The sequence below is a fragment of the Vidua chalybeata genome (genome assembly GCF_026979565.1).
Source record: "Vidua chalybeata isolate OUT-0048 chromosome W unlocalized genomic scaffold, bVidCha1 merged haplotype SUPER_W_unloc_5, whole genome shotgun sequence".
NCBI lineage: Eukaryota > Metazoa > Chordata > Aves > Passeriformes > Viduidae > Vidua > Vidua chalybeata.
Window position 1 is genome coordinate 832616 of NW_026530340.1, and position 23037 is coordinate 855652.

Below are 23037 nucleotides of genomic sequence, written 5' to 3' on the forward strand. Positions count from 1 at the left end.
GTCGAACTAACCAATCAGCGCCTGGAACAATCAGCGCAGGAACGCCTTCATCTCTAATTGACATTGAATCCAAGAACCTGCTCATGCAGTTGGAATAGATATGAAAATCAAGACCCTTCATGGCTGACAATCAATCAGACTCTGTCCCTACCCCCACCCCACCATTGCCCCCATCCAAGCCCTGGCACTCAGAGCAGCCTTGTGCAAATCTGAGCTCCCTCCAGCCCAGGCTGCACCTGCAGCTTTCAGCTCCTTGGCTCCAACTCCCACCTGCTTTCCCTGGAGAAGGAGCTGCCCGAGACACAGAGGGATGTTCATTTCTTGTCAGCCAACAAAGCCAAGGGAAGGCACCGCTCCATCAAATGCAAAAGCCATTCCTCTGCTGGCTATTAAATCCACTTTGCACAGCAGACAGTCTCAGAGCAATGGAAAACACCTTCTGTGCCCAGCACAGATCCCAAGGTGCCCCCAAACCCTCCCTGCCCCGATTCTGCCCCGATTTGCTCTTTGCACACACGAGTCACAGGCTGAAGTCAGGAGCTCCCTCCATGGCCAGAGGGAGGAAAAGAGGGAAAGTGGATGAAGAGCTCTCCTGTGCAGAGCCAAGGTCCAAGTGCCCCTGCAGTGGGAACCACAACTCATCAGGTTTGTGTCCTTTGGGCTCAGGGCCTGGTGACACTCAGAGGCACAGAAAGGTTTCTTGCCAACAAACACAAGTTGAACATTTGAACAGTTTAATAACCATCCCAGCTCTTCCCTCAGCTCTCTGTGATGTCCCAGCAGCATCTGACATGTCCCCCATCCCCAAGGGATTTCTGTACAGGAACAGTTTTAGACAAAGACACAAGAAAAAGTAATTTTGTGATAGATATAAACACAATGAGGATGTTGTCTAATGTGATCTTTATTTGAACTTCAGAAAGATTGGACAACTCCCTGAAGCTCAAAGCATGAAACCAGTCAGTTGAGAGGCACTTGAATGACCAGAAAGCATCTGGAGGAGGAAATCTGGGAGCAGCAGGAAGTACATAGATACACCTGGTCTAGTGAAGAGATGGCCTCAGTCATGGCCATTTCAACAGGAGAGCTGGAAACACCTGAAGGAATAGGGAGAGGAAATAATAAACAGCATATTGGTGACACAAGTAGAAGGTAAGATCAGTATTCTCCTCCTGCCATCAGTAGACCTCCAAGAAATTCCTGTTCCTGGAGGGAAAATTTTGCTCTTTCTTAAAAGTGCTCAAGTGAGCCAGATAATAAGGATTTACTTGTATAATATGAAATGTACAAGTATTAACACCTGCGCCCCCTTCCAGGCAGACATCAGCTGTGTGCCCATGAACAGGCAGTGCCACTTGTGCCCTGAGGTGCCCAGCTGGGATTGGATCTCTCAGAGAGGAGCTGAGGGAGAGCAGAGCACCTTGCAAGCTGCAGGTCCCTGCCAGCCCCGCAGGGCTCCTGTGCCATCAACATCTGCTCTGCTCCAGGCTGAAACAGGGCCCAGCACGGTGCCGGGATCATCAGAGAGCTGAGGTATGTGCTGGAATTCCATGCCCTCCCCATGGCGCAGCAGCCCTGCATTTCCCTGCTCCAGCCTTGGTCTCCAGCGCAGCCATGGAGGCTCTTTGGGCTCCTGAGTGTTCCTGCAGCCCCCAAGGGCAGCTGAGCTCTGCCTTTGGCACAGTCAGCCCTGGCCAGCGCAGGCCACGCTCAGCAATTCCTTGTCTGTGCCTGGCCTTGCTGCCAGCCCCGGCAGCGGCTGGGTGGCCCCTTGGTGGCCCTGTGCTGGCCCAGCCATGGTGCCACAGCCGCTGTGCAGGCCCAGCCCAAGACAGGAGCATTGCGGCTGGGAACGGCCCCTGTGCCGTGGTGCCCACGGCAGCCTTGGGGCTCTGTGCCCCATGGCCTCCCTGCTGGGCAGCCTCTGCCAGCTCCTGCCCAGCCCGTGGCACCTGTGGGGCTGCACAGACAGCCCTGCCCCGGGCTCTGCCGGCCTCTGGGCCAGCAGAGAGGCCGGCCAGGGCTGGCCATGGCCGGGAACAGGCCCTGAGCCCCGCAGCAGGATGGAGCTGGGCCACAGCCAAACTCAGCCCAGGCCAAAGCTGGGCTCAGCAGCCAGGGCTGCCAAGGGCTGGGGACAGAGGCTGGCGCTGACAAATGTCCTGGGCCCCCTCCCTGCTGTGTCCATGCCCCCAAGGGCACAGAGCAGCCTCCTCTCTCGGGCACTTGCCTGTTTTCAATGCCTTGCACAGGCGCTGGCCCTGCCCCACAAGGCCTGGGCTGAGTCCTGCCCCTGCACGCTCAGCCAGGCTGAGATGGACACTGCTGGTTTCTGGGCCAGGCTCTCGGAGCCCAGCCCAGCTCCCTGCAAGCTCTGCCAGCTGCCCTGAGCTCTGTGCAGCACCAAGGGCCTCTCCCCAGCACAGCCCAGCCGGCTCTGGCCCCACAGCTCTGCTCAGGCCAGGCTGCTCTGGCCACTGGCCCCACGGCCTCAGCCCCTGCCAAGGGCACAGCAGCAGCTGCAGCTCAGCCAGGACTCAGCCCCAGCCATGGGGGAAGGGGCTTGCCCAAGGCACAAGGAGGCTCCCTGGCTGCCCTGCTCCCCTCGGCCTCAGCTGCTGAGAGCTCTGCAGCCCCTGCTGCCATCCCATCTGCCCAGGCCAGCACAAGAGCCCCGGCCTTGGGGCCCTCCAGAGCTGCTCCTGCTCCAGGCCCAGGGCCCATCCCAGAGCTGGGGCAGCCACAAAGCTCTGCCCATTTCTGCTCATTGCTGCTCTGATGGGGATGGATCCTCAGCCCCCTGGAGGTTGCTGATGAATTTTACTACTCCAGAGGCCTCTTCTTTCTTGAACTCTTCAGTTCAGGAATTCAGTGACAAAAGGCTCATGAACATCTGTATAAAACACCCAAACAAGAAAAGCTGCTGTGAAAAATTGAAGTTTTCAATTCTTCTGTGGTTAATTAGACAGATTTCAGAAGTTAATTCAAAGTGAATATAGTGTTTTGAAATCTATGCACAGAGAACTGTTTTGTCCTGTGTTCTTGTCCTGTTTTTTCCTGTTTAGAGATTGATATCAGCAATGTCCAATTGATATTGACCCCCAACATCTTCTAATGCAGTCTGAATAGATGTGAAAATCAAGGCCCTTCATGGCTGACAATCAACCAGACTTTGTCCCTACCCCCTCCCCACCATTTCCCTCATCAAACCCCTGGCACTCAGAGCAGTTGAGGAATGGAGTCACATCCAGGGCTGTCCCCAGGGTTCAGGACTGGGGCCAGGTCAGTGAAATCTCTTTATTGCTGATCTGGACGAGGCCATCGAGGGCACCCTCAGGCAGTTCCAGGTGAGCCCAGGCTGGGTGGGAGTGTGGCTGTGCTGGAGGGCAGGAAGCTCTGCAGAGGGATCTGGACAGGCTGGAGCCATGGGCCCAGGACAATTGGATGAGGTTCACCAAGGCCAAGGGCCGGGTCCTACCTTGGGCTCACAACCCCCCCAAATCCCTGGCCGTGCCCTGCCCCTGATCCCCACAGCCTGTCCTGTTTCCTTCATCCCTGCATTGCCAGGGACTTTCTGGGACAAGGCAGCTCTGCTCTGGGGATGGAGGGAGCTCCAAGTGCCACCACTGGAGTGAGAACCACAACTCATCAGGTTTGTGTCCTTTGGGGATCAGGAACTGGTGAGACTCAGAGGCACAGAAAGTTTCTCTTCATGGCCAACAAACCACAGTTGAACAGAACACAATTTAATAACAATCACATTCTTCCCTGAGCTATGTGCAACGTCCCAGCAGTGTCTGATGAGTCCACCAGCCACAAGTGATTTCCATGCTAGAATTAATTTCAGACAAACGTGGTTCTGTGATAGATATAAACACAATTAAGTTCTTGTATCAGGGTGCTCATCCTGGAGAGGGAGCAAAACCGCTCAAACAATTCCTGATTTGCAAAGCTGTCAGTGGTGGATGGAGAAGGGAGGTCAGGCTGCTTTTGGTGTTGAGGAAATGCTGAAACCAGCCTGACTCATTTCATCTCCTCCTGGCCTGGCTGATCTCCCCTCTTTCCCCTTCCACCCATTGGCTTTTGTCTCCCACCAGGCCCCCCAGTGAAGAGCCTGGCTCTGTGTTCTCCATCCGCTCCTCGCTGGCACTGCCAGGCTGGGATGAGGAGCCCCTAAGCCTTCCCTGCTCCGGGCTGGACAAACCCAGCTCCCTCAGCCTCTGCTCACAGCCCCAGGGCTCCAGCCCCACCTTGGAGGCCCTTCCCTCACCCTGCTCCAGCTGCCAGGCATCTTTCCTGCCCTGGGGAACCCAACCCAGGCCACAGGGACCTGGATAATCCACGTCCTTGATGTCCTGGTCACACAGCCCTGGCCCCTTGTCCCCGTGTCAGGCTCTGGGGTGGATCCTGTGGAACATCCTTTGGTGGAGGCTGTGGCTCCAGGTGGGCCGGGGGGATAGCGGGGGACAGGGACCCCGCTGGGCATGAACAGCATTGGAGTTGTTGGGAGAAACTGTGAGGGGGAGCTGGGGCGGAGTGACCAACCCAGTGACCTCACACAGCCCTCCTGGGATGTCACACAGCCCCTCTGAGATGTCACAGCCTGGTCTGTGATGTCACAGCTGGGTCTGTAAGGTCACAGCTCATTCTCTAATGTCACACAGCTGGGGTCTGATGCCACAATCCATTCTGTGACATCACAGAGCTGCCATGTAATGTCAGAGCAAAAAAAAATTCTGTGATGTCAGCTCTATGATGTCAGAGCTCTGTCCTGTGATGTGACAGTCGTCTCTGTGATGTCACAGCCAATTCTTTAATGTCACACAGCAAATCTCTGATGTCACAGCCAGCTCTGTGATGTCACAGAGACAGTCTGTGACATTTTAGATGCTCAATGACCTCACATACCCCACTCTGTGTTGTCATAGCCCACTCTGTGACCTCATGTTGCCAGATGATAAATTGCCTCCACCAGGTGATCTCACACCTGGAGCTTGTTCTCCAAAACCCCAGGCCTATGGAAACCACACAATGCCCATTGTGTGAGAGGGGGAACTGGAAGTTCACCAGCCTCAGTGTCCTGCCAGCTCAGCCAGGCCCACGGGAACATTGAGGTCCACGACCATCAGGGACCACCAGAGAGACCCCCAGGACAGAAGAGAGCATGGGTAAAGGGGAGGGGAAATATGTTAATGATTTTGGGGAAATGATTATCAGATGTATATTTAGTCTGGGACAATCAATGAATATGTGTGCAAAATACAGAATATGAACAGAAACTTTCCTGCACTCAGCATGCTTGGCTTTGGGAGGAGCTATCCCCCGTGCATCCGGCTGAATAAAGAATGCTGCTTCTTAATGCTGCACTAGTGTGAAGGAGTTTTCTGTTTCACTGAATTTTTGGTAACACTCCACTCCCAAGGAAAGCTCTGTCTCCTGCTGTTCACAAACAGAGAAGGGCTGGTGGCAGATGTGGGGGTCGGAGGCTGCCTGGGGCACTGGGACCATGAAATGATCGAGTTTTCAATGTTCTATGAAAGAAGGAGGGGCAGCAACAAAACTTCCACACTAGAATTAGGCAGGGAAAACTTTGGCCTATTTAGGATGCTGATTTGGGGAGTACCTGTGAAAAATGCATATTATATGGCTCTACGCAGATATTTACTATATGTATTATCCTGAAAGTTATGCTGTATTAACATTCTAATAATATAGTAAATGTAGTTTTGTAATCAAAATTAAGCATTAGTAGTTAAAATAGAAACTATGTGTGTGAGATAATCTTTTTATTAGAAAAGGAGGAGATAATCAATGAATTCTTCACACAGAGATAACAATTACAGAAACCCCTAAATTTTTCAGAGAAGAGGAATTTATGGTTTTCCTTCTCAACAGAAACGAAGTTCTTCAAGCCTGACTTAGACTCGAAGGTGCCTGGGGATTAACAGAAACTTTTTGACAAGTACCAGATGAATTTCTTGTTTTAAATAAAATATATGCATAATCATGAAGTGTTTTGTATATGCAACAGGCTATTGCTTTTAAGGTGATTCCTTTGTTCACAAGGCATGCTTGTCGTGGCTTAAGTGCCCGAGAGCATCCACACGTCGGTAATTCTTTGCTTTTTATTGTCTTGTAATTGTCATAACTCTAAATTTTTATTACTCTAATTGTATTAATATTTTTATAACCATTTTATTATTATTAAAATTTAAAAATTTTAAAAACCAAGTGATTGGCGTTTTTCACAGTACCGAATCAGGTACTGATTTTTTAAAGGGAAACAGCCCTTATAAACAAAGAGGTCCAGGAAGGATGGACACATTTCAAGAAAGTAATCTTAAGGGGGAAGGAGCAGCCTGTCCCAGTGTGGCAAAAGATGAGCTGGTGAGGAAAATTACTGTCCTGGCTGCCCATGGAGATTTTGTGGGAACTCAGGGGGAAAAAGGACTGGCAATGCAGGAAGTGTTTAAGGATGTCAACAGGTTATACCGAAACAGAAGCTGCGAGGTAAAAGCTCAATTAGCACTTAACCTGGCAGCTTCTGGATAAATAATAAAAATGTTTTTATAAAAAAAAATATAGCAAAAAGAGGGGGAATTATAACCTCTACTCTTTATTGGATGCAGTGGAGAATATAGCAACTATAGATAAAGAAAAGATTGAGCTACTTAACATCTTGTTTGTCTCAATTATCAATATATAGACAGGTTGTTCTCAGGACAAGTGTCCTCCTGAGCTGGTGGATGGGGACAGGGAGCAGAACAGGCCCCTTTAATCCAGGAGGGAGCAGCTGGTGACCTGCTGAGCCACTCAGATGCTCACAGGTGGATGGGATGGGATGGGATCCATCCTAGGGGGATGAGGGAGCTGGTGGATGAGCTCCCCAAGCTGCTCTCCATCATTTACCATCAGTCCTGGCTCAGCAGGGAGGTGCCAGAGCACTGGAGGTGCCAGTGTGAGCCCATCCCAAGAAGGGCTGGAAGGAGGATCTGGGGAACTCCAGGCCTGTCAGCCTGACCTCGGTGCCCGGCAAGGTTCTGGAACAGATCACCTTGAGAGCCATCACAGGGCACCCACAGGATGGCCGAGGGGTCAGAGCCAGCCAGCGTGGATTTCAATATCTGCATTGATGATTGGGATCAGCGGATTGAGTCCACCATCAGCAAATTTGCAGATGACACCAAGCTGGGTGTGAGTGTTGATCTGCTGGAGGGTAGGAGAGCTCTGCACAAGACCCTGGACAGGCTGGATCCAGGGCCCAAATCCAACAAGGTGAAGTTTAACAAGTCCAAGTGCCAGGTCCTGCACTTTGGCCACAACAACCCCTGCAGCACTCCAGGCTGGGGACAGAGGGGCTGGAGAGCAGCCAGGCAGAAAGGGACCTGCAGGGACTGATGGACAGCAGGCTGGACATGAGCCAGCCGTGTGCCCAGGTGGCCAAGAAGGCCAATGGCTCCTGGCCTGGATCAGGAATGGTGTGGCCAGCAGGAGCAGGGCAGTGATTCTTCCCCTATGCTGGGCACTGGTTGGGCAGCGTCTCGAGTGCTGTGTCCAGTTCTGGGCCCCCAATTTAGGAAGGACATGGAGGGGCTGGAGCGTGTCCAGAGAAGGGCAACAAGGCTGGTGAGGGGTCTGGAGCACAAGTCCTGTGAGGAGCGGCTGAGGGAGCTGGGGTTGTTGATCCTGGAGAAGAGGAGGCTCAGGGGAGACAAGGCAGTGTCAGGGCACAGGTTGGACTTGGTGATCTCCAAGGTCTTTTCCAGCCTTGCTGATTCTGGGATTGTCTGAAACCACCCTTGGAGCAGTTGCAGGAGGAGCCCTGGGCCTCCTCTTCAGAAGCTGCAGCAGCCCAGGTCCCTCAGCTTCTCCTCACATCCCAAAGCCCATCCTGTCAGTCCTGCAGAGCCTCTGCAGCTCCTCCTCCTTGCCCAGAACAGGGAGCCCCACAGGCAGACACAGCAGCCCAGATGTGCCCCCTGGCCTGGGCTGCCTCTGGCAAGGGAGCAGCACGAGGCACTGCAGGAGCCTGCAGACAATTCCTGCAGCACTTGTGGGATGATCCTGCTCCCCAAGGGACGTTCCCATGGTGCCAAGTTAGGAACTGCAATGGGGAGTGGGGCCAGAGAGGAAAGGGCAAACAGGGATGGGCTGTGTGCAGGGGAGGGAACAGGGCTGGGCAAGAGGAAGAAATCTGGACCAGGGAAGAATAAAGAAATCAAAGATGAAGCCAAGGAAATGCTCAGGGCAGTTTCGGGGTGGCTGCCAGGCAGCCCTGGCTCTGAGCAACAGCGTCTGCAGTGGGACAGGAAAGTCCCAGCTGATGGGAACAAACTTTCTGGCTGAGTGCAGAGGCCAGGACAAAGCTGAGTGGTTTCCCTGGCATCCCCCAGCCCTTCCTGGCCCCAGGGGCTGATGGCATTTGTGCTGCCTCAGGTTCATGTCCCCACAGCACCAGCACGGGGGTGCTCCCGCCTGCTGTGTGCAATGCAAACAGGGGCTCCTGAGCCAGCGCTGCCGTGTCTGTGCCTGCAAGGATGCGGCACCTGTGTGAGCTGGGGGAGAGGCCAGGGCTGCAGAGGGGGGATGTTGTTGGCAGCTCCATGAGGACGCTCTGGGACGCTGCCCTGGGCTGTGCAGCGCACTGGGGATGGATCAGCCCCTGCTCTGCTGCTCCTTCCTGTCTCCCCCCGGGCCCTGGCAGAGCACCAGCCGTGCTGTTTGCCCCCAGCCTGCCCACGGCCAGCCTGGGGCTGCTCAAGGGGGTTTCCTGTGCTGAGCATTGGCCTGGCCGTGTTCTTGAGAGAGCCTGGGCAAGGAGCCTGGAGCCCCCAGTCCCTGGCCTGAGGCGTCAGCGCTGCCCCAGCAGTGCCCATGGCCTGTCCCTGCTGCAGCCCCGGCACTGCCACCCCCAGGACTGTGCCCGGCCCCGAGAGCACTCAGGCCCTGCAGCAACACCAGGGCCACCAGGGCAGCGGGGCAGGGCCACGGGAGCAGCACTGGCAACACCAAGTGCTGCTGCTGCTGCTGGGCACAGCTGCTGTGCCAGCACTGATCTGCCCCCAGCTCTGCACACAGACATTGCTGCTGCAGCTCCAGAGAAGGCAACAAAAGGGCAGCTCTGCTGAAAACTGTGCTGGGAGATCCTTGAGTTCCTTTAAAGCCACCGAGAGAGCAGCCCCTCATTGACACAGTCTGTGGCCACAGGGAACGTGGAGAGAAACAAAATGAGAAATGGAACAAACAATGATACTTCTTTCTGTACAATCTGAAAAATCTAAAACAAAGTAAGAAGAACCTCCAAAATGAAACCAACAAGGAGTATCAAAGATGAGTTTTATACAAAGTGATTGGCAGAAATTGGCCAGCTGTTTAATGTTCCTGAAAGCATCCAGTCATCAGTCTCCACACTGCAGCCTTGAGCTCCTGGTTCCTCAGGCTGTAGATGAGGGGGTTCAGGGATGGAGGCACCACCGAGTACAGAACTGACAGGGCCAGATCCAGGGATGGGGAGGACATGGAGGGGGGCGTCAGGTGAGCAAATGTGACAGTGCTGACAAACAGAGAGACCACGGCCAGGTGAGGGAGGCAGGTGGAAAAGGCTTTGTGCCGTCCTTGCTCAGAGGGGATCCTCAGCACAGCCCTGAAGATCTGCACATAGGAGAAAACAATGAACACAAAACAACCAAATGCCAAACAGGCACTAACAGCAAGGAGCCCAAGTTCCCTGAGGTGGGATTTGGAGCAGGAGAGCTTGAGGATGTGTGGGATTTCACAGAAGAACTGGCCCAGGGCATTGCCATGGCACAGGGGCAGGGAAAATGTATTGGCCGTGTGCAGCAGTGAATAGAGAAAGGCACTGGCCCAGGCAGCTGCTGCCATGTGGGCACAAGCTCTGCTGCCCAGGAGGGTCCCGTAGCGCAGGGGTTTGCAGATGGACACGTAGCGGTCATAGCACATGATGGTCAGGAGATAAAACTCTGCAGACATGAAGAACAGAAAGAAAAAGAGCTGAGCAGCACATGCTGAGTAGGAGATGGTGCTGGTGTCCCAGAGGGAATTGTGCGTGGCTTTGGGGACAGCGGTGCAGATGGAGCCCAGGTGGCTGAGGGCCAGGTTGAGCAGGAAGAAGAACATGGGCGTGTGCAGGTGGTGGCCGCAGGCTCCGGCGCTGATGATGAGGCCGTTGCCCAGGAGGGCAGCCAGGGAGATGCCCAGCAAGAGGCAGAAGTGCAGGAGCTGCAGCTGCCGCGTCTCTGCCAGTGCCAGCAGGAGGAAGTGGCTGATGGAGCTGCTGTTGGACATTGGCTGTGGCTGCACATGGGCACCTGTTCATGGAGAAAGGACAGTGACAAGTCAAGAAAGGCTGGCAGGAGCTGGTTTAAGGAATTTTTTTCCGGCCCACACATCATTCCTGGCTCTCTGAGGTCAGACATCCTCAGCATTCCTGCTGCACTCAGAGTTTGCCACTGAGAGATGGGAGAGGCAAAGGATTCCCTGTGGCTGAGGGCAGGTGAGGGGTTGGATGGGCTTGTTCCCCCAGCACTGCTCTGTTCAGCCCCCTCTCCTACCCTGAGCATCTCCCTGGGCCTGGACATTCCCTCCTGAGAGGTGCCTTGTCCCTGCCAGCGCTCACAGAGCCCATCCCACCCCGTGTGCCCTCGGCTCAGCCCTACAGAAACCTGCCTGTGTGCAGGGCCCTGGCTGGGGCAGGGTCTGTGTGCAGCTGGGCAAGGGCAGCTCAGGAGAGCCCTGCTGGGCCCTGCCAAGGTGATGCTGCTGCTGTCCAGGGCTGAGAGTGGCTGAAGGCCCTTTGGGAGGCTGCCAGCAGAGAGACTGACCACCCAAAGTCACAGTTCTGGAGTCTCTGTAAATGTTCAAACATGCCTTTGATTAACCTGTGTGTCCCTTTCAACTCAGAATGTTCTGTCATTCTGGGATTACAGTTCCTGTTCTGCTTCTCTCATCCCCCTCTTGTCTATGATGAAAATAGAAAAAAAACCCCTTGCAACAGAGTTAGAACAGTAAAGTAAAAAGCAGACCTTTATTGGAAGCTTCCAGGTGTCCCAGTGGGGATGAGGCACAATCGGCTCCTGATTTCAACAATTTATAAAGGTTGATTAATGAGGATATTTAACAGGAACATCGAATAGGAGAATCAGTTGTCCCAGTTACACACCCGTGGCTCAACCCATTGGTGTAGGTCCAAGTGCTACTTTGCCACACTTTTTGTTATGACTGCTCAAATTCTGGTCAAAACCAAAATGTTCTTCTTGTAGGTCCTCTTCCTGATAATAAGACTATGCAGTATTTCAGGAATGTATTTAGACAGGTTATTGTTCTAAAATCTAAGAGAAAGGTTAGGAAATGTACTAGAGTTAATTAAGGATTGTATTGATCTTAGTATATAATAGTAGTTTAATAGAGTTAATTAAGAGTTTAATAGAGTAAAGTAAGGATTCTAGTTTTATAACTATATAATAGTAATTTATAGAGCTATGAATATATAAAAATGTATCAAAAGCAAAAATATTTTTGTCATCACCCCAACTTTCCCATCCTTCTCCAAGCAGGAAATTGAAAACACTCTCAGGAAAGCTCCTGAGCTTTACAGCAATCCCAGGCTTACCTTCTTTGGGAAGTGTCCTCCGGAGCTGTGCCCAGGCTGGTCTGGAGCTGGGAGCAGCCCTGCCCCAGCCAGCAGCTCTCAGCAGCAGCACCTGCCCTGCTCAGGGTGGCTCCTTCCCCCCACAGCTTCTGGCCAGCGCTGGCAGCAGCTCCCCGGGCCGGCTGAGAGCTGTCCCTGGCAGGCAGCAGAGTCCCTGGCCCAGCACAGCGCCCTGGGCTGCAGGACCCTGCTCTGCAGGACAGCCCTGGGCACCCCTGGCTGCTCTGCACAAGAGACCACCAGAGAATGTACTCACAGGGTCTGTGGGCATTGGGATGTTCCAACTTGAGGAGATCACTGCAGGAGCTGCAGCTGCATTGTCCTGCAGCCAGAGGTTCCTGTGCCAAGGGCTGGCAGTGATTCTGCCCCAGGCACTTCTCAGCACCTTCCCAGCCCTGACTGATTGAAGCTCTCTGTGCCTCTGGGCTGTGCCCACGCTGGCTGCAGGCAGTGCCCCAGCCCTGCTGGGCTGGGAGAAGAGCTGCTCATCCAGAGAAATGTGCTTTTGAAGCTCTGCTTGCTTACCAGCAATCACCCTCTGTGCCAGGAGCCCGGCCCAGCTCAGCAGCACAGACACAGCACAAGGACTTGAATGAGCCTCTGGGGCTTTGTGCTCAGGCCCTGAACATCAGGCCCTGAGAGGGAGCTGCAGAAACCTCTCCAGAGCTCCAAGTCAGAATCCAACTCCAAAGTTTCTTTGACTTTTAATGGGTCCCACTGAGGGACACGACTGAGAAAGTGTGCCCAGGCCCCAGGCAGGGCAGAGAACTGGAGGCACTGATGACAGGTGGGGACAAAGAGAAGCCAAGTCTTGGTGGCCTGGGGCACAGCAGGCTCTGTGCCACCAAGGGCTGTGAGGAGACACCTTGTCCTGAGGCCCTGGGGCCTCCTGGCACAGCCCCAGCCAGGCTGGGCACTGTCAGCCCCTTGTCCTGCCCTCAGCATCCCCCCCTAGCCCACATCCCAGTGGCCTCAAGGATCTGCTGGAAGGAGTCCCTGGGGAGCCTTGCTCAGCAGTGGCCCTGGGGGCTTCACAATGCTCCCAGGCACTGCAGGTTTTTCAAAGGACTTTGGCTTTGGCTTTTGCCTTGCAGTCTCTGAGAGCTTTCTGCAGTAATGGCCTCCAATTATCTGCTGTAATTAGTCCCTGGAGAGGCTTTGTCAGGAACAACACTCAGTGGGGCTCATTAATGCTTCAAGGTACTCAGTTCTTTTAAGGTACTTGGTATTTCCCTTTAGATACAGACTCTGTGAGAGGTTTGTGCAATCATGGCCCCAATTATCTGCTTCAACGAATCCCTGGAGAGCTTTGTACTGACACTCAGTGGGGCTCATTAATACTTTGAGATACTCAATTTTTTAAGGTACTTTGGATTTTCCTTTCCAGACTGAGAGGTTTTTGTGCCATTTTGAATCTCTGAGAGGATTTTGTGCCATCCTGGCCTCCAGTTCTCTCCTCCAAGGAGTCCATGAGGAGCCTGTGTTGGGGATGGACCTCAGTGGGACCCATTAATTCTTTGAGACACTTTGAGGTTTTCTTGTGACTTTGACTCCTGGAAAGGTTTTTGCAATCTCCTCTCAGGCCCTGAGGTTCCAGGGCTCAGCTCCAAATGCACCACAGGGCTCATTAGGATCAAGCAAGTCCTGACAAACCATGGCTCTGCCTTGATTTCCCTCTGCTCTACTGCAGTTCATCAGGAAGGTTTCCTGCTGCAGTTATGTAGAAATATTTCAAAGAGCTTCTGGGAAATATCTATTCCTATTTTAAAAGGTGCCTTTTATTATTGATCTCTTTAGAGCAGAGGTAGTTTCCATATTCAGTGATTGATACTGACCCAGGGTCTCTCCTAAGGAGGTCTGTCTTGGTCAGAAAAGCTGCGCCTTGAGCTCTGACCCGCCTTGGACAACCTTGCTCCACATTCCCCAACCCCATCCTGTCTCTTCTCACTCACTTGTGTGATAAACTGTGGTAACTTGTTTGTTCATCAAAAGAATTGGAATATTAAAGGAGGAAATATAAAAATTAAAGTATAAGGGACTAGCCTGCTTGTTAGGAGATAGGGGAGGACAATAAAAAAAAAAAAGCAACTGCTACAAACCGCAAGGCTATAGACATATTGCAAAACTGCAAGATCACAAGTATGATTAATCACCATATAGGGAGCTTTTCGTAGCTTTTTTGCAGACACAGGCTAAGGATGTGGGGGGATGGCCGGAGCTGATTATGAAATCAGCGACCACCAGGCAACGGCCACCGGACTAGACAACGTAGGAGTGCTCCAGGTACGCCCATCACTGTCCGGAGCCGATTGTGAAACCAACGATCACCTGCCTCGACACAACGCAGACACGATGCAGAGGGATGCTCAAGCTACGCACACCGCTATCGCAAAAGACACGAATGAAGAAACCTCCAAGAAATTATATAAAGAAACTGAATAAGGGAGTGGGGTGTGGGGCACTGCAGTGTGGGACACTGCAGGAGGGGCGGTTAGGAGACCCCTACCCACCCAGCGCTGTTTTGCTTGCTACTGCTTGCTGTAATTAATAAAATTCTAATTGACCTTAAAAAGGCTGAATCAAATTATTCGCCTCAATTTATCACAATTTGGTGCCGTGACTCGGATAAAGGAAATCCGGGAGGGAGGCCCCACTAGGGTGAGGCGCCCCACCGCCTTTTTGCGGTGGCCCTAAGGGGGGGCTTCCTCCTTGGGCCTTTACCGACGAACCTAAAACTCAGTAGCAAGCAAAGGTACCCCCGTTAATCTTTGTGCACGAAGAACCGCGGAAGAGTGAACACGCAGGAAGCGTAAGTAGCCCCCGGGTGGGCGGTGGGCCTCTTTTCCCGGTGGGTGGTGGGCCTCCTTTTTCCAGGGTTGATTAAAACCTGCTGGATTGAGGGATTAATATTCCAAAAGCATCCAGGGTTGATTCAAACCTGCTGGATTGAGGGACTAATGTTCCAAGAGCATCCAGGGTTGGGGGACGTAGGAGGGGGGGAGCTGCACCCCCCTCGGCGTCGAGTTACCCTCGGTGGGGAGGCTCCTGGGTTAGGAGGAGAGCAAGCGGGCCTAATCCAGACGCAGAGGTGGACTGCGTCAAAGTTCCTGGGGCGGGGGATCCCCGGAGAAACTTCCCCAAGTTTCGGCTTACTAATTTAGTGTAAGTGTATGTGCTCGGTGGGCCCCGTACAAGCGGGCTCCAGAGTGCATGTGAAAGGGACAAAGCCTCGACCCCGGAAACGGGGTCTTTAAGAGTCGTTTAGGGGTGTGTAGTCCCGGGGTGATTGAGGTGAATAAGAAGACACACAGGGCGAAGCCCCGGTCGAGAAACGGAGGCGCCGGAAAGACGTGAAAGACGTGAGTAGTCCGGTCCGCTCGGTCGCTCGGTCAGGGGTGGGAGTCCTGGAGTGCAGCGAATGCGAACGTGTGTGTGAGAGGGGAACTGGCAGCTCAGATTCCCCAAGTGAGTGTGGACCCATAGTAGTGCGTTTCCCATATCCGGCGATGGAGTGGGCCACGAATTGGGGGAAGCGACTGTCGTATTGTTTGTGTTGAGTGTGAGAAGGCACTCTAGAAGATGGGTCAGAGAAAAAGTAAATCTGCTGAACCCATGGGTGGGAGAATCTCGGTAAAACTTCCACTAGGCTTAACGGTAAAGTATTGGGATGCCTTTCCTTCTAGAAAGGAAAAGATAAGGTTAAAATGATCCATTATTGTATGGAAATTTGGGGAGGTAAACAAATAAGGGGAGACCAACTATATTGGCCCGTATTTGGGTCGTTTGAGGATTGGATCTGTCAAGCTCTAAATATATATGTTAACTCCAAAGAGCCCTTTAACCAAGAGGAGAGCGAATATGCAGCTCTTTGGATAGTGGGAGAGATTGAAGAAAGCTTTCCAGTTGTATTCAGGGGTGGACCCCAATACCCCAGAGGGTGAGACACTTTGAAGGTGCATTTTGTGGTCGATTCTTGGGTGGACATTCGGAAGAAGTTGGAGAGGTTGGAGGGATGGCAGGCGAGAGGATTGGATGAGTTGTTGTGAGAGGCTCAAAAGGTGTGTGTTGGGAGAGAGGATGAGAGTTTTAAAAAGCAGTCTGGAATCGTGTTAGCAGCAGTGGGGGGGGACAGCGGAGTCCCTGGTGGGGGGAACTGGAGGTCAGTCCAGAGGTCGGACTGACGTCCAGCAAAGTTGGTTTGAAGGGAAGTCGAGAGTTGGTTTGAAGGGAAGTCGAGAGGTGGAGAGAGCATTGTCTGTTTCTATTGTGGGAAGAAGGGACACATGAGGAGAGAGTGTCGGCAGAAGATTGCTGATGAGGAACAGTTCAAAGAAGATTAGGGGGGTCGGGGGCTCTATCTGCTGGGGACAAGAGAAAGAACAGAGCCCCTGGTAAAATTAAAAATAGGTCCCCAGCAACAAGAATACGAGTTCCTTGTGGACTCAGGGGCGGAGAGATCAACCGTCCAGACCCTTCCCCAAGGGTGTAAGGTTTCACCTGAAATAATACAGGTGGGGGCCAAAGGGGAACCCTTTGGAGTACCTGTAATTAAGGATGTACTCTTAGAAAGTGATTCTAAATTAGGAATTGGGTCATTTTTACTAGTTCCAGAAGCAGATTATAATCTATTAGGGAGAGATTTGATGGTCGAGTTGGGGATAGGGATAGAGGCAAAAAAAAAGGGAGAACTAACAGTAAAACTATATCCTCTCCGGACTGAACACGAAAAAAAAAAGATTAACCCAGAAGTTTGGTATACCCCCGACAGTGTGGGGAAATTAAATATTGAACCCTTTGAGGTAACTATCAGGAACCCAGAAATCCCTGTCAGGATTCGGCAATATTCCATACCCAAAGATGGGAGGGAAGGACTAAAAACAGAAATAAAGAGACTTTTGGAAAAGGGACTTTTAGAACCCTGCATGTCCCCTTTCAATACCCCCATCCTGCCGGTAAAGAAACCGAATGGCAGTTACAGATTGGTGCATGACTTGCGGGAAATCAATAAAAGAACAGTTGAAAGATTCCCAGTCGTAGCCAATCCACATACTATTTTAAGCCAACTTGGCCCAGAAAACCAGTGGTATAGTGTAATAGATTTTAAAGATGCTTTTTGGGCCTGTCCCCTTAAGGAAACTTTTAGAGATTATTTTGCTTTTGAATGGGAAGACCCGGATACACATAGTAAACAACAATTGAGGTGGACAGTCCTTCCCCAGGGGTTTACCGAATCCCCAAATTTGTTTGGGCAAGCTCTGGAACAAATATTGGTAAAATATTCACAGGGGGAGGGGATTGTGCTTCTACAATACGTAGATGATTTATTAATTGCAGGGAAAGAAGAAGAAAAAGTAAGGGAAGAAACTATAAAACTCCTAAATTATTTAAGCCTTAAGGGACTCAAAGTGTCAAAGTCGAAATTACAATTCGAGGAAGAGGAAGTTAAGTACCTCGGACACTGGCTGACTCAGGGGACTAAGAAATTGGATACTGATAGAGTCCAAGGAATACTTTCCCTGGAAGCTCCAAAAACTAAAATGCAGGTTCAACAGTTACTGGGACTTTTTGGGTATTGCAGACAATGGATTGAAAATTTTAGAGGGAAAGTTAAATTTCTGTATGAAAAATTAACAACAGTCGGGCTATTAAAATGGAGCTCCGAGGATGAGACCCGGTTAAAATCATTAAAAACTGAACTGGTCAATGCCCCGGTTCTCAGCCTCCCGGATCTAAAAAGACCATTCTTTTTATTCATTAATGTCAAGGAAGGGGTGGCGTACGGGGTGTTAGCCCAGGAATGGGCTGGAGGAAAGAAACCAGTGGCATATCTTTCAAGGCTTCTCGACCCTGTTAGTCGAGGGTGGCCTGCCTGTCTGCAATCGATAGTGGCTGCTGCCCTTTTGGTAGAAGAAGCAGGAAAGATAACTTTTGGGAGTGAACTGAAGGTTTTATCTCCTCATAACATCCGTGGAGTACTACAACAAAAAGCGGATAAATGGATAACAGATGCCAGACTCCTAAAGTATGAAGGCATCCTAATTTCCTCTCCTAGGTTAAGTATTGAAACCACAAGCTTACAAAATCCAGCCCAGTTTCTATACGGGGAACCAGTTGTGGGACTAACTCATGATTGTCTTTTGCAAATAGAGGAACAAACAAAAATAAGACCAGATCTCGAAGAGGAGGAATTAAAGGAAGGATATCAATATTATGTAGATGGGTCCTCTCGGGTCCTTGAAGGGAAAAGGAAATCTGGGTATGCTATTGTGGATGGGAAAATTTTTAAGAAAATAGAATCTGGTCCTCTTAGCCCCAGCTGGTCAGCACAAGCATGTGAATTGTATGCAGTGCTCAGAGCTTTAGAACTGCTAAGAGGAAAGGTTGGGACCATTTATACTGAGTCAAAATATGCTTATGGAGTGGTTCATACATTTGGTAAAATCTGGGAAGAAAGGGGACTTATCAATTCACAGGGAAAGGGGTTGATACATGGGGAATTAATTCGGAAAGTGCTCCAGGCCTTGAGAGGTCCGGAAAGAATAGCTATTGTTCATGTAAAAGGACATCAAGTGGGGATGGGAAACTCAGTAAGGGGAAATAACTTAGCCGACCAGGAGGCGAGAAAGGCAGCTCTAATGAGTTTAAAACCATATAAGGGGGGGGTCACACAAAGGGAAGATTGCTCCACTTGTGGAGCTGACTTAGAGGAAGAACCATGTTGGGCTTGTTGGGATGCATACGGGATTGATTCGATACAGTGTGCCTGTGATAACCCCCAAGACAAACATTGCCGGTTCCATGAACCCATTAACCATGTGTTAGCCTTCACGGTACAGGAAAAACAAAAATTAAACCAAATGGGGGTGAAGGAAAAAGAGGGAGGCAAGTGGATACTACCGGACGGGCAGGAGGTACTCCCAAAAGGAATGGCAATGAGGGTCCTGCAAGCAATTAATGAAAAAAACCCACTGGGGAACTCAAGTCCTGGTTGACCAATTTGCAATTAAATATATGTGTATAGGGGTCTATAATCTTGCAAAACAGGTAACCCAACAATGTTTAACCTGTCAAAGAATAAATAAACAACAATTAAGAGAAAGACCAATGGGTGGAAGGGAACTGGCACAACGACCCTTTTCACATATACAAATAGATTTTACAGAATTACCAAAAGTGGGGAGGTATAAATATCTATTGGTACTGGTAGACCACTTAACCCATTACGTGGAAGCTTATCCTATGGCCCGAGCTACTTCGAACACTGTGGTAAAAGTATTATTAGAGCAAATTATCCCCCGGTATGGATTAATTGAGTGTTTAGACTCAGACCGGGGACCCCATTTCACCTCTAAAATTGCAAAAGATGTCCTGACAGCTTTGGGGACTCAATGGAAATATCACACCCTATGGCATCCACAGAGCTCGGGGAGGGTGGAAAGAATGAATGGAGAAATAAAAAAACAACTCACAAAGTTAATGCTGGAAACAAAAATGTCATGGGTTAAGTGCCTACCTCTTGCCTTATTGAACATTCGAACTCAACCCCGAACTGATGTGGGAATCTCCCCATTTGAAATGCTATTTGGAATGCCTTATGATATGGAAGCCCCCACAGATCACCCCTGCCTAAAAGATTCTCATATTAAATTCTACATCACCCAAATTATGAGCAGAAGGCAGGAATTGAGGAAGAAAGGAGTGTTGGCACAGAGACCACCTCTGGATATCACAATCCATAAGATAAAAACAGGGGATCAAGTACTTATTAAGTCTTGGAAGGAAGATTCCTTAACTCCATGTGGGGAAGGTCCTTTTCTTGTTTTGCTTACCACAGAAACGGCAGTCAGGACGGCCGAAAAGGGGTGGACTCACGCCAGCCGAGTGAAAGGTCCTGTTGCCACAAATAACCAGTGGAGAGTGACTAGCCAGCCTGGGAACTTGAAAGTGACTCTTATGAAAAACTAATGAACTCTGTGGACATTATCCAAATCAACCATAAGGGGAAGCAAAGGGATACAATTACAAACTAGCTAAAGACTATATAGTGATTTGTAATAAGGAAGGTTGTGGAGATTGTTATCCTTTTGTGTGCTTTATATGTAAAATTTGCCAAGAACGGTGGTGGGTCCATTGCCAGAGGGGAAGACCACCAATTGGGGTTTGTACTGAGTGCTATAAAACTCAGCGAAAACTAACTGAAACTGTGCTAAGGATAGGAGAATTGGAAAATCGGTGGGTCAGTTTTGGATCTGAGTAGTGAGAAATATTTACCAAGGGAATATACCCTGAGTATTCTTGTTTTCATACTAACAAGCCCACTCCATTTGCTGCTCAGATAATAAAAGGGTGTTGTCGAAAGGAACTGAAGGGGATTCCTTGCAACCCACCTCTGGTCAAAGATAAGAACTGGGAACAGTACAAGGCTAGGCAGGAGCGGAAAAGGGGACGCTCAGGCGAGTACTGCTGCTGCCGAGAAGATGGTTTACCTCGCGGCTCGAAGCACCCGAGTCGGCGAGCGAGGCAGAGAGGAAAAGGCCAAGCCCCCTCTAAGTGGAACAATGCTGAAATGCTCCAACTATTGCCAGCCGAGTACTAGGATCCCTCAAAGGACCAGTCTAAGTGCCTCCGAAACACCAAGGGAGCAGCAAGCCAAAAAGGGGAAAACAGGATATTACGTAACAAAAACAAGGCTAGGACTCCACCCTTATTGGCAAATTATTAGCTTTCTATGGCTCTGTCCTAGTGTGTTTCTAGTCAGGACAATGCTGAACACTTTACCTCTAGCCTACAAAGCAGCAAAACGATTTGATGAACAAAATGGTAAAAGAGAAAATGGGGGATTGTGATAAACTGTGGTAACTTGTTTGTTCATCAAAAGAATTAAAATATTAAAGGGGGAAATATAAAATTAAAGTATAAGGGACCAGCTTGCTTGTTAAGAGATAGGGGAAGCATCTGTGAAGTTGGGAAACAGGAAGCAACTGCGACAAACCGCAAGGCTATAGGCATATTGCAAAACGCAAGACCACAAGTATGATTAATCATCATATAGGGAGCTTTTCTTAGCTTCTTTTGCAGACACAGGCTAAGGATGTTGGGGGATGGCTGGAGCTGATTGTGAAATCAGCGACCACCGGGCGGCGGCCACCGGAGTGGACGGCGTGGGAGTGCTCCGGGTACGCCCATCACTGTCCGGAACCGATTGTGAAACCAACGATCACCTGCCTCGACACAACGCAGACACGATGCAGAGGGATGCTCAAGCTACGCCCACCGCTATCGCAAGAGACACGAATGAAGAAACCTCCAAGAAACTATAAAAGAGACTGAATAAGGGGAGTGGGACGTGGGGCACTGCAGTGTGGGACACTGCAGGAGGGGCGGTTAGGAGACCCCTACCCACCCAGCGCTGTTTTGCTTGCTACTGCTTGCTGTAATGAATAAAATTCTAATTGACCTTAAAAAGGCTGAATCAAATGATTCGCCTCAATTTATCACAGGGGTCTCATCAGCCCCTCTAGAAATCTCAGCCCTCATTCTAGAGAAGCTGCAGACTCTATAGAGAAAGCTTACCAAATTGTGTTATGAACAGTTTCCAGGTGTTCCCCAGAGACGCGGGCAGGGCTTTCCTAGTTCCCATGGCAACACTAAAAGAAAACTACTAACTCTAGCTAAGTACCGATATTGAAATGCTAATTAGCTAATTGCTCTGTTTGTTTTCTCTAAACTACCTGGGGACAACCGGCCTCCCACCCCTCCACGCTGCCACTCTGAGACTAACATGCAAATAAAAACCCCTTAGGATCATGGGAGTATTTTTAGGAGGAAAAAAAGAATATAAATCAAAAACTGAACACAGTAGAGGAGTCTAGGCAAACGCCCTAGCTGAGGAAGAGGGAAACACATCCCCTGATTGACTTTTAACTGTCGCCATCACCTAAGAAGGAACAGACTATGTCAGGCTCTGTGAAGCAGGAAGACAGAGACAGGGCCCTGGTGCTGCCACCACGGAAGGAGCGGGGACAGCTGTTGTTCTGGACTTCAGCAACAGACTCTGCACGCCACGCCTCCTCATCCTCGGGCCACCGGTGTGCCACAAGGAAAGGAGAAAGGACAGCTGCTGCTCGGGACTCCAGTGACAGACTCTGCATGCCTCCTTCCTTTCGGCCGCCTGGGAAAGCTATGACCGCGGGGGCGAGCTCTGCGTCGAGCCCCCTGCCCAGCTGATCTTTTTAATAAAGAGCTGAACATTAATAAAGGCATTAGCCCTGTTCATTTCAATTACTCAGAGCTATCATTTGATTCCTTTTAAAACATGCCTAATTAGATGCTATTCTCTCTTCTTTATCAAATGCCCCTTTTTTTCTTGAGACTGTGTCTCTTTTTAGACAAGTCTCCATTTCCAGCATGAAGTGTCACAACAACTCGAAGACAGAATCATAACACACCAAGTGCTCACACTGCAAGGATCACAGTGACTTCAGTGACAAAGTTAATCATTCTTTTTCCTCAATCTCATGCAGGATAAGGACAATAATTCCGTTGTCCATGGAGCTGGCACCTTTTTAATTCCAGAATAATGCCCCCGAGGTCCTTTGCTTGTCCATTGGGACAAACAGAGAGATTTGGTCTGGCAGGATGTGTAAAACAGTATCCTGTAATATCTACTTGTTCTCACACAGAGCACTTGGCTGCAGGGACACATTCCCACTGTTCCTGCCCAGGTTTCAGGATTCAACCAGTGCTGTCTTCCCCAGGAGCTGTTCCTTCAGCTGCCTCGGGAGGGCCTTTTGGTCTCTGGACCCACACTCTGGTTCCATTCTTAGCACTGCTGGATCCAAACCCTTTATCTCCACCAACAGCAGTGATTTGAGGTGGATCTCTTTTTCCCCAATTGTTTTAAAAACTCACAATATCAATAATTGTGCTACCCTGTCATGGGTTTGAACAATCCAATGTTGTTCACTATTGTTTAACCAATTTCCTTCAGTTTCTCCTTGATAATCTGCATCAGTTCCTCCTCCCATGACATGAGCGCTTTGAAAGGCCAAGCTCCAGTGAGCAGTTATGGAACCAAAGTGTCCTGGAGGAATCTGGATTCCTGTTCCTGTACTGTTAACTCTCATTTGCTTCTGATTTATCCTAACTCATTCCAATGCATGAAGGTCCAGCCCTGCAGCCTCTGGGCTGGCCCTGCCAGGGCCATCACAGCCAGAACAATTTCCCAGGCAGTCCAAGTCTCACTGTCCATGGCTCAGGGGCTCACTGGACAGGCTCAGGGGCTGCCCCGGGGAGCGCGGGGCTGGGCGCGGGGGCGAGCGGGCAACGGACAAACGGACACGGGGACAAACGGCCCCGGAGCTTCAGTT

At 50.5% G+C, this 23037-nt stretch overlaps 2 protein-coding genes and 1 pseudogene across 5 annotated transcripts in view; 1 reads left to right on the forward strand and 2 right to left on the reverse strand.

The window, feature by feature from the left end:
- The window catches only part of LOC128782907 (zinc finger protein 345-like), a 258868-nt pseudogene that overhangs the window by 189815 nt on the left and 46016 nt on the right, over window positions 1–23037 (forward strand).
- The window catches only part of LOC128782965 (olfactory receptor 14A16-like), a 177160-nt gene that overhangs the window by 37977 nt on the left and 116146 nt on the right, over window positions 1–23037 (reverse strand). The window contains exon 1 of one of the 2 annotated variants that reach the window (XM_053933553.1): window positions 11630–11901. The exons of the other annotated variant lie outside the window; for it this stretch is intronic. The gene's annotated coding sequence lies outside the window, so the exon portion shown is untranslated. Of the gene's footprint in view, window positions 1–11629; window positions 11902–23037 lie in introns of those variants that run through there. 2 annotated transcript variants of the gene reach the window in all.
- LOC128782958 (olfactory receptor 14I1-like) lies at window positions 8843–11174 on the reverse strand. 3 transcript variants are annotated; one of them, XM_053933537.1, is made up of 3 exons: window positions 11043–11174; window positions 10687–10867; window positions 8843–10328 (listed from the first exon to the last, which is right to left on the reverse strand). In XM_053933537.1, exon 3 carries the CDS (start codon window positions 10303–10305, stop codon window positions 9373–9375), a length of 933 nt encoding a protein of 310 aa, XP_053789512.1. In that variant the 5' UTR covers window positions 10306–10328; window positions 10687–10867; window positions 11043–11174; the 3' UTR covers window positions 8843–9372. The 3 variants fall into 3 exon arrangements, with proteins under 3 accessions (XP_053789512.1, XP_053789513.1, XP_053789511.1); XM_053933538.1 differs by lacking the exon at window positions 10687–10867; XM_053933536.1 differs by lacking the exon at window positions 11043–11174 and having other exon boundaries at window positions 10687–10964.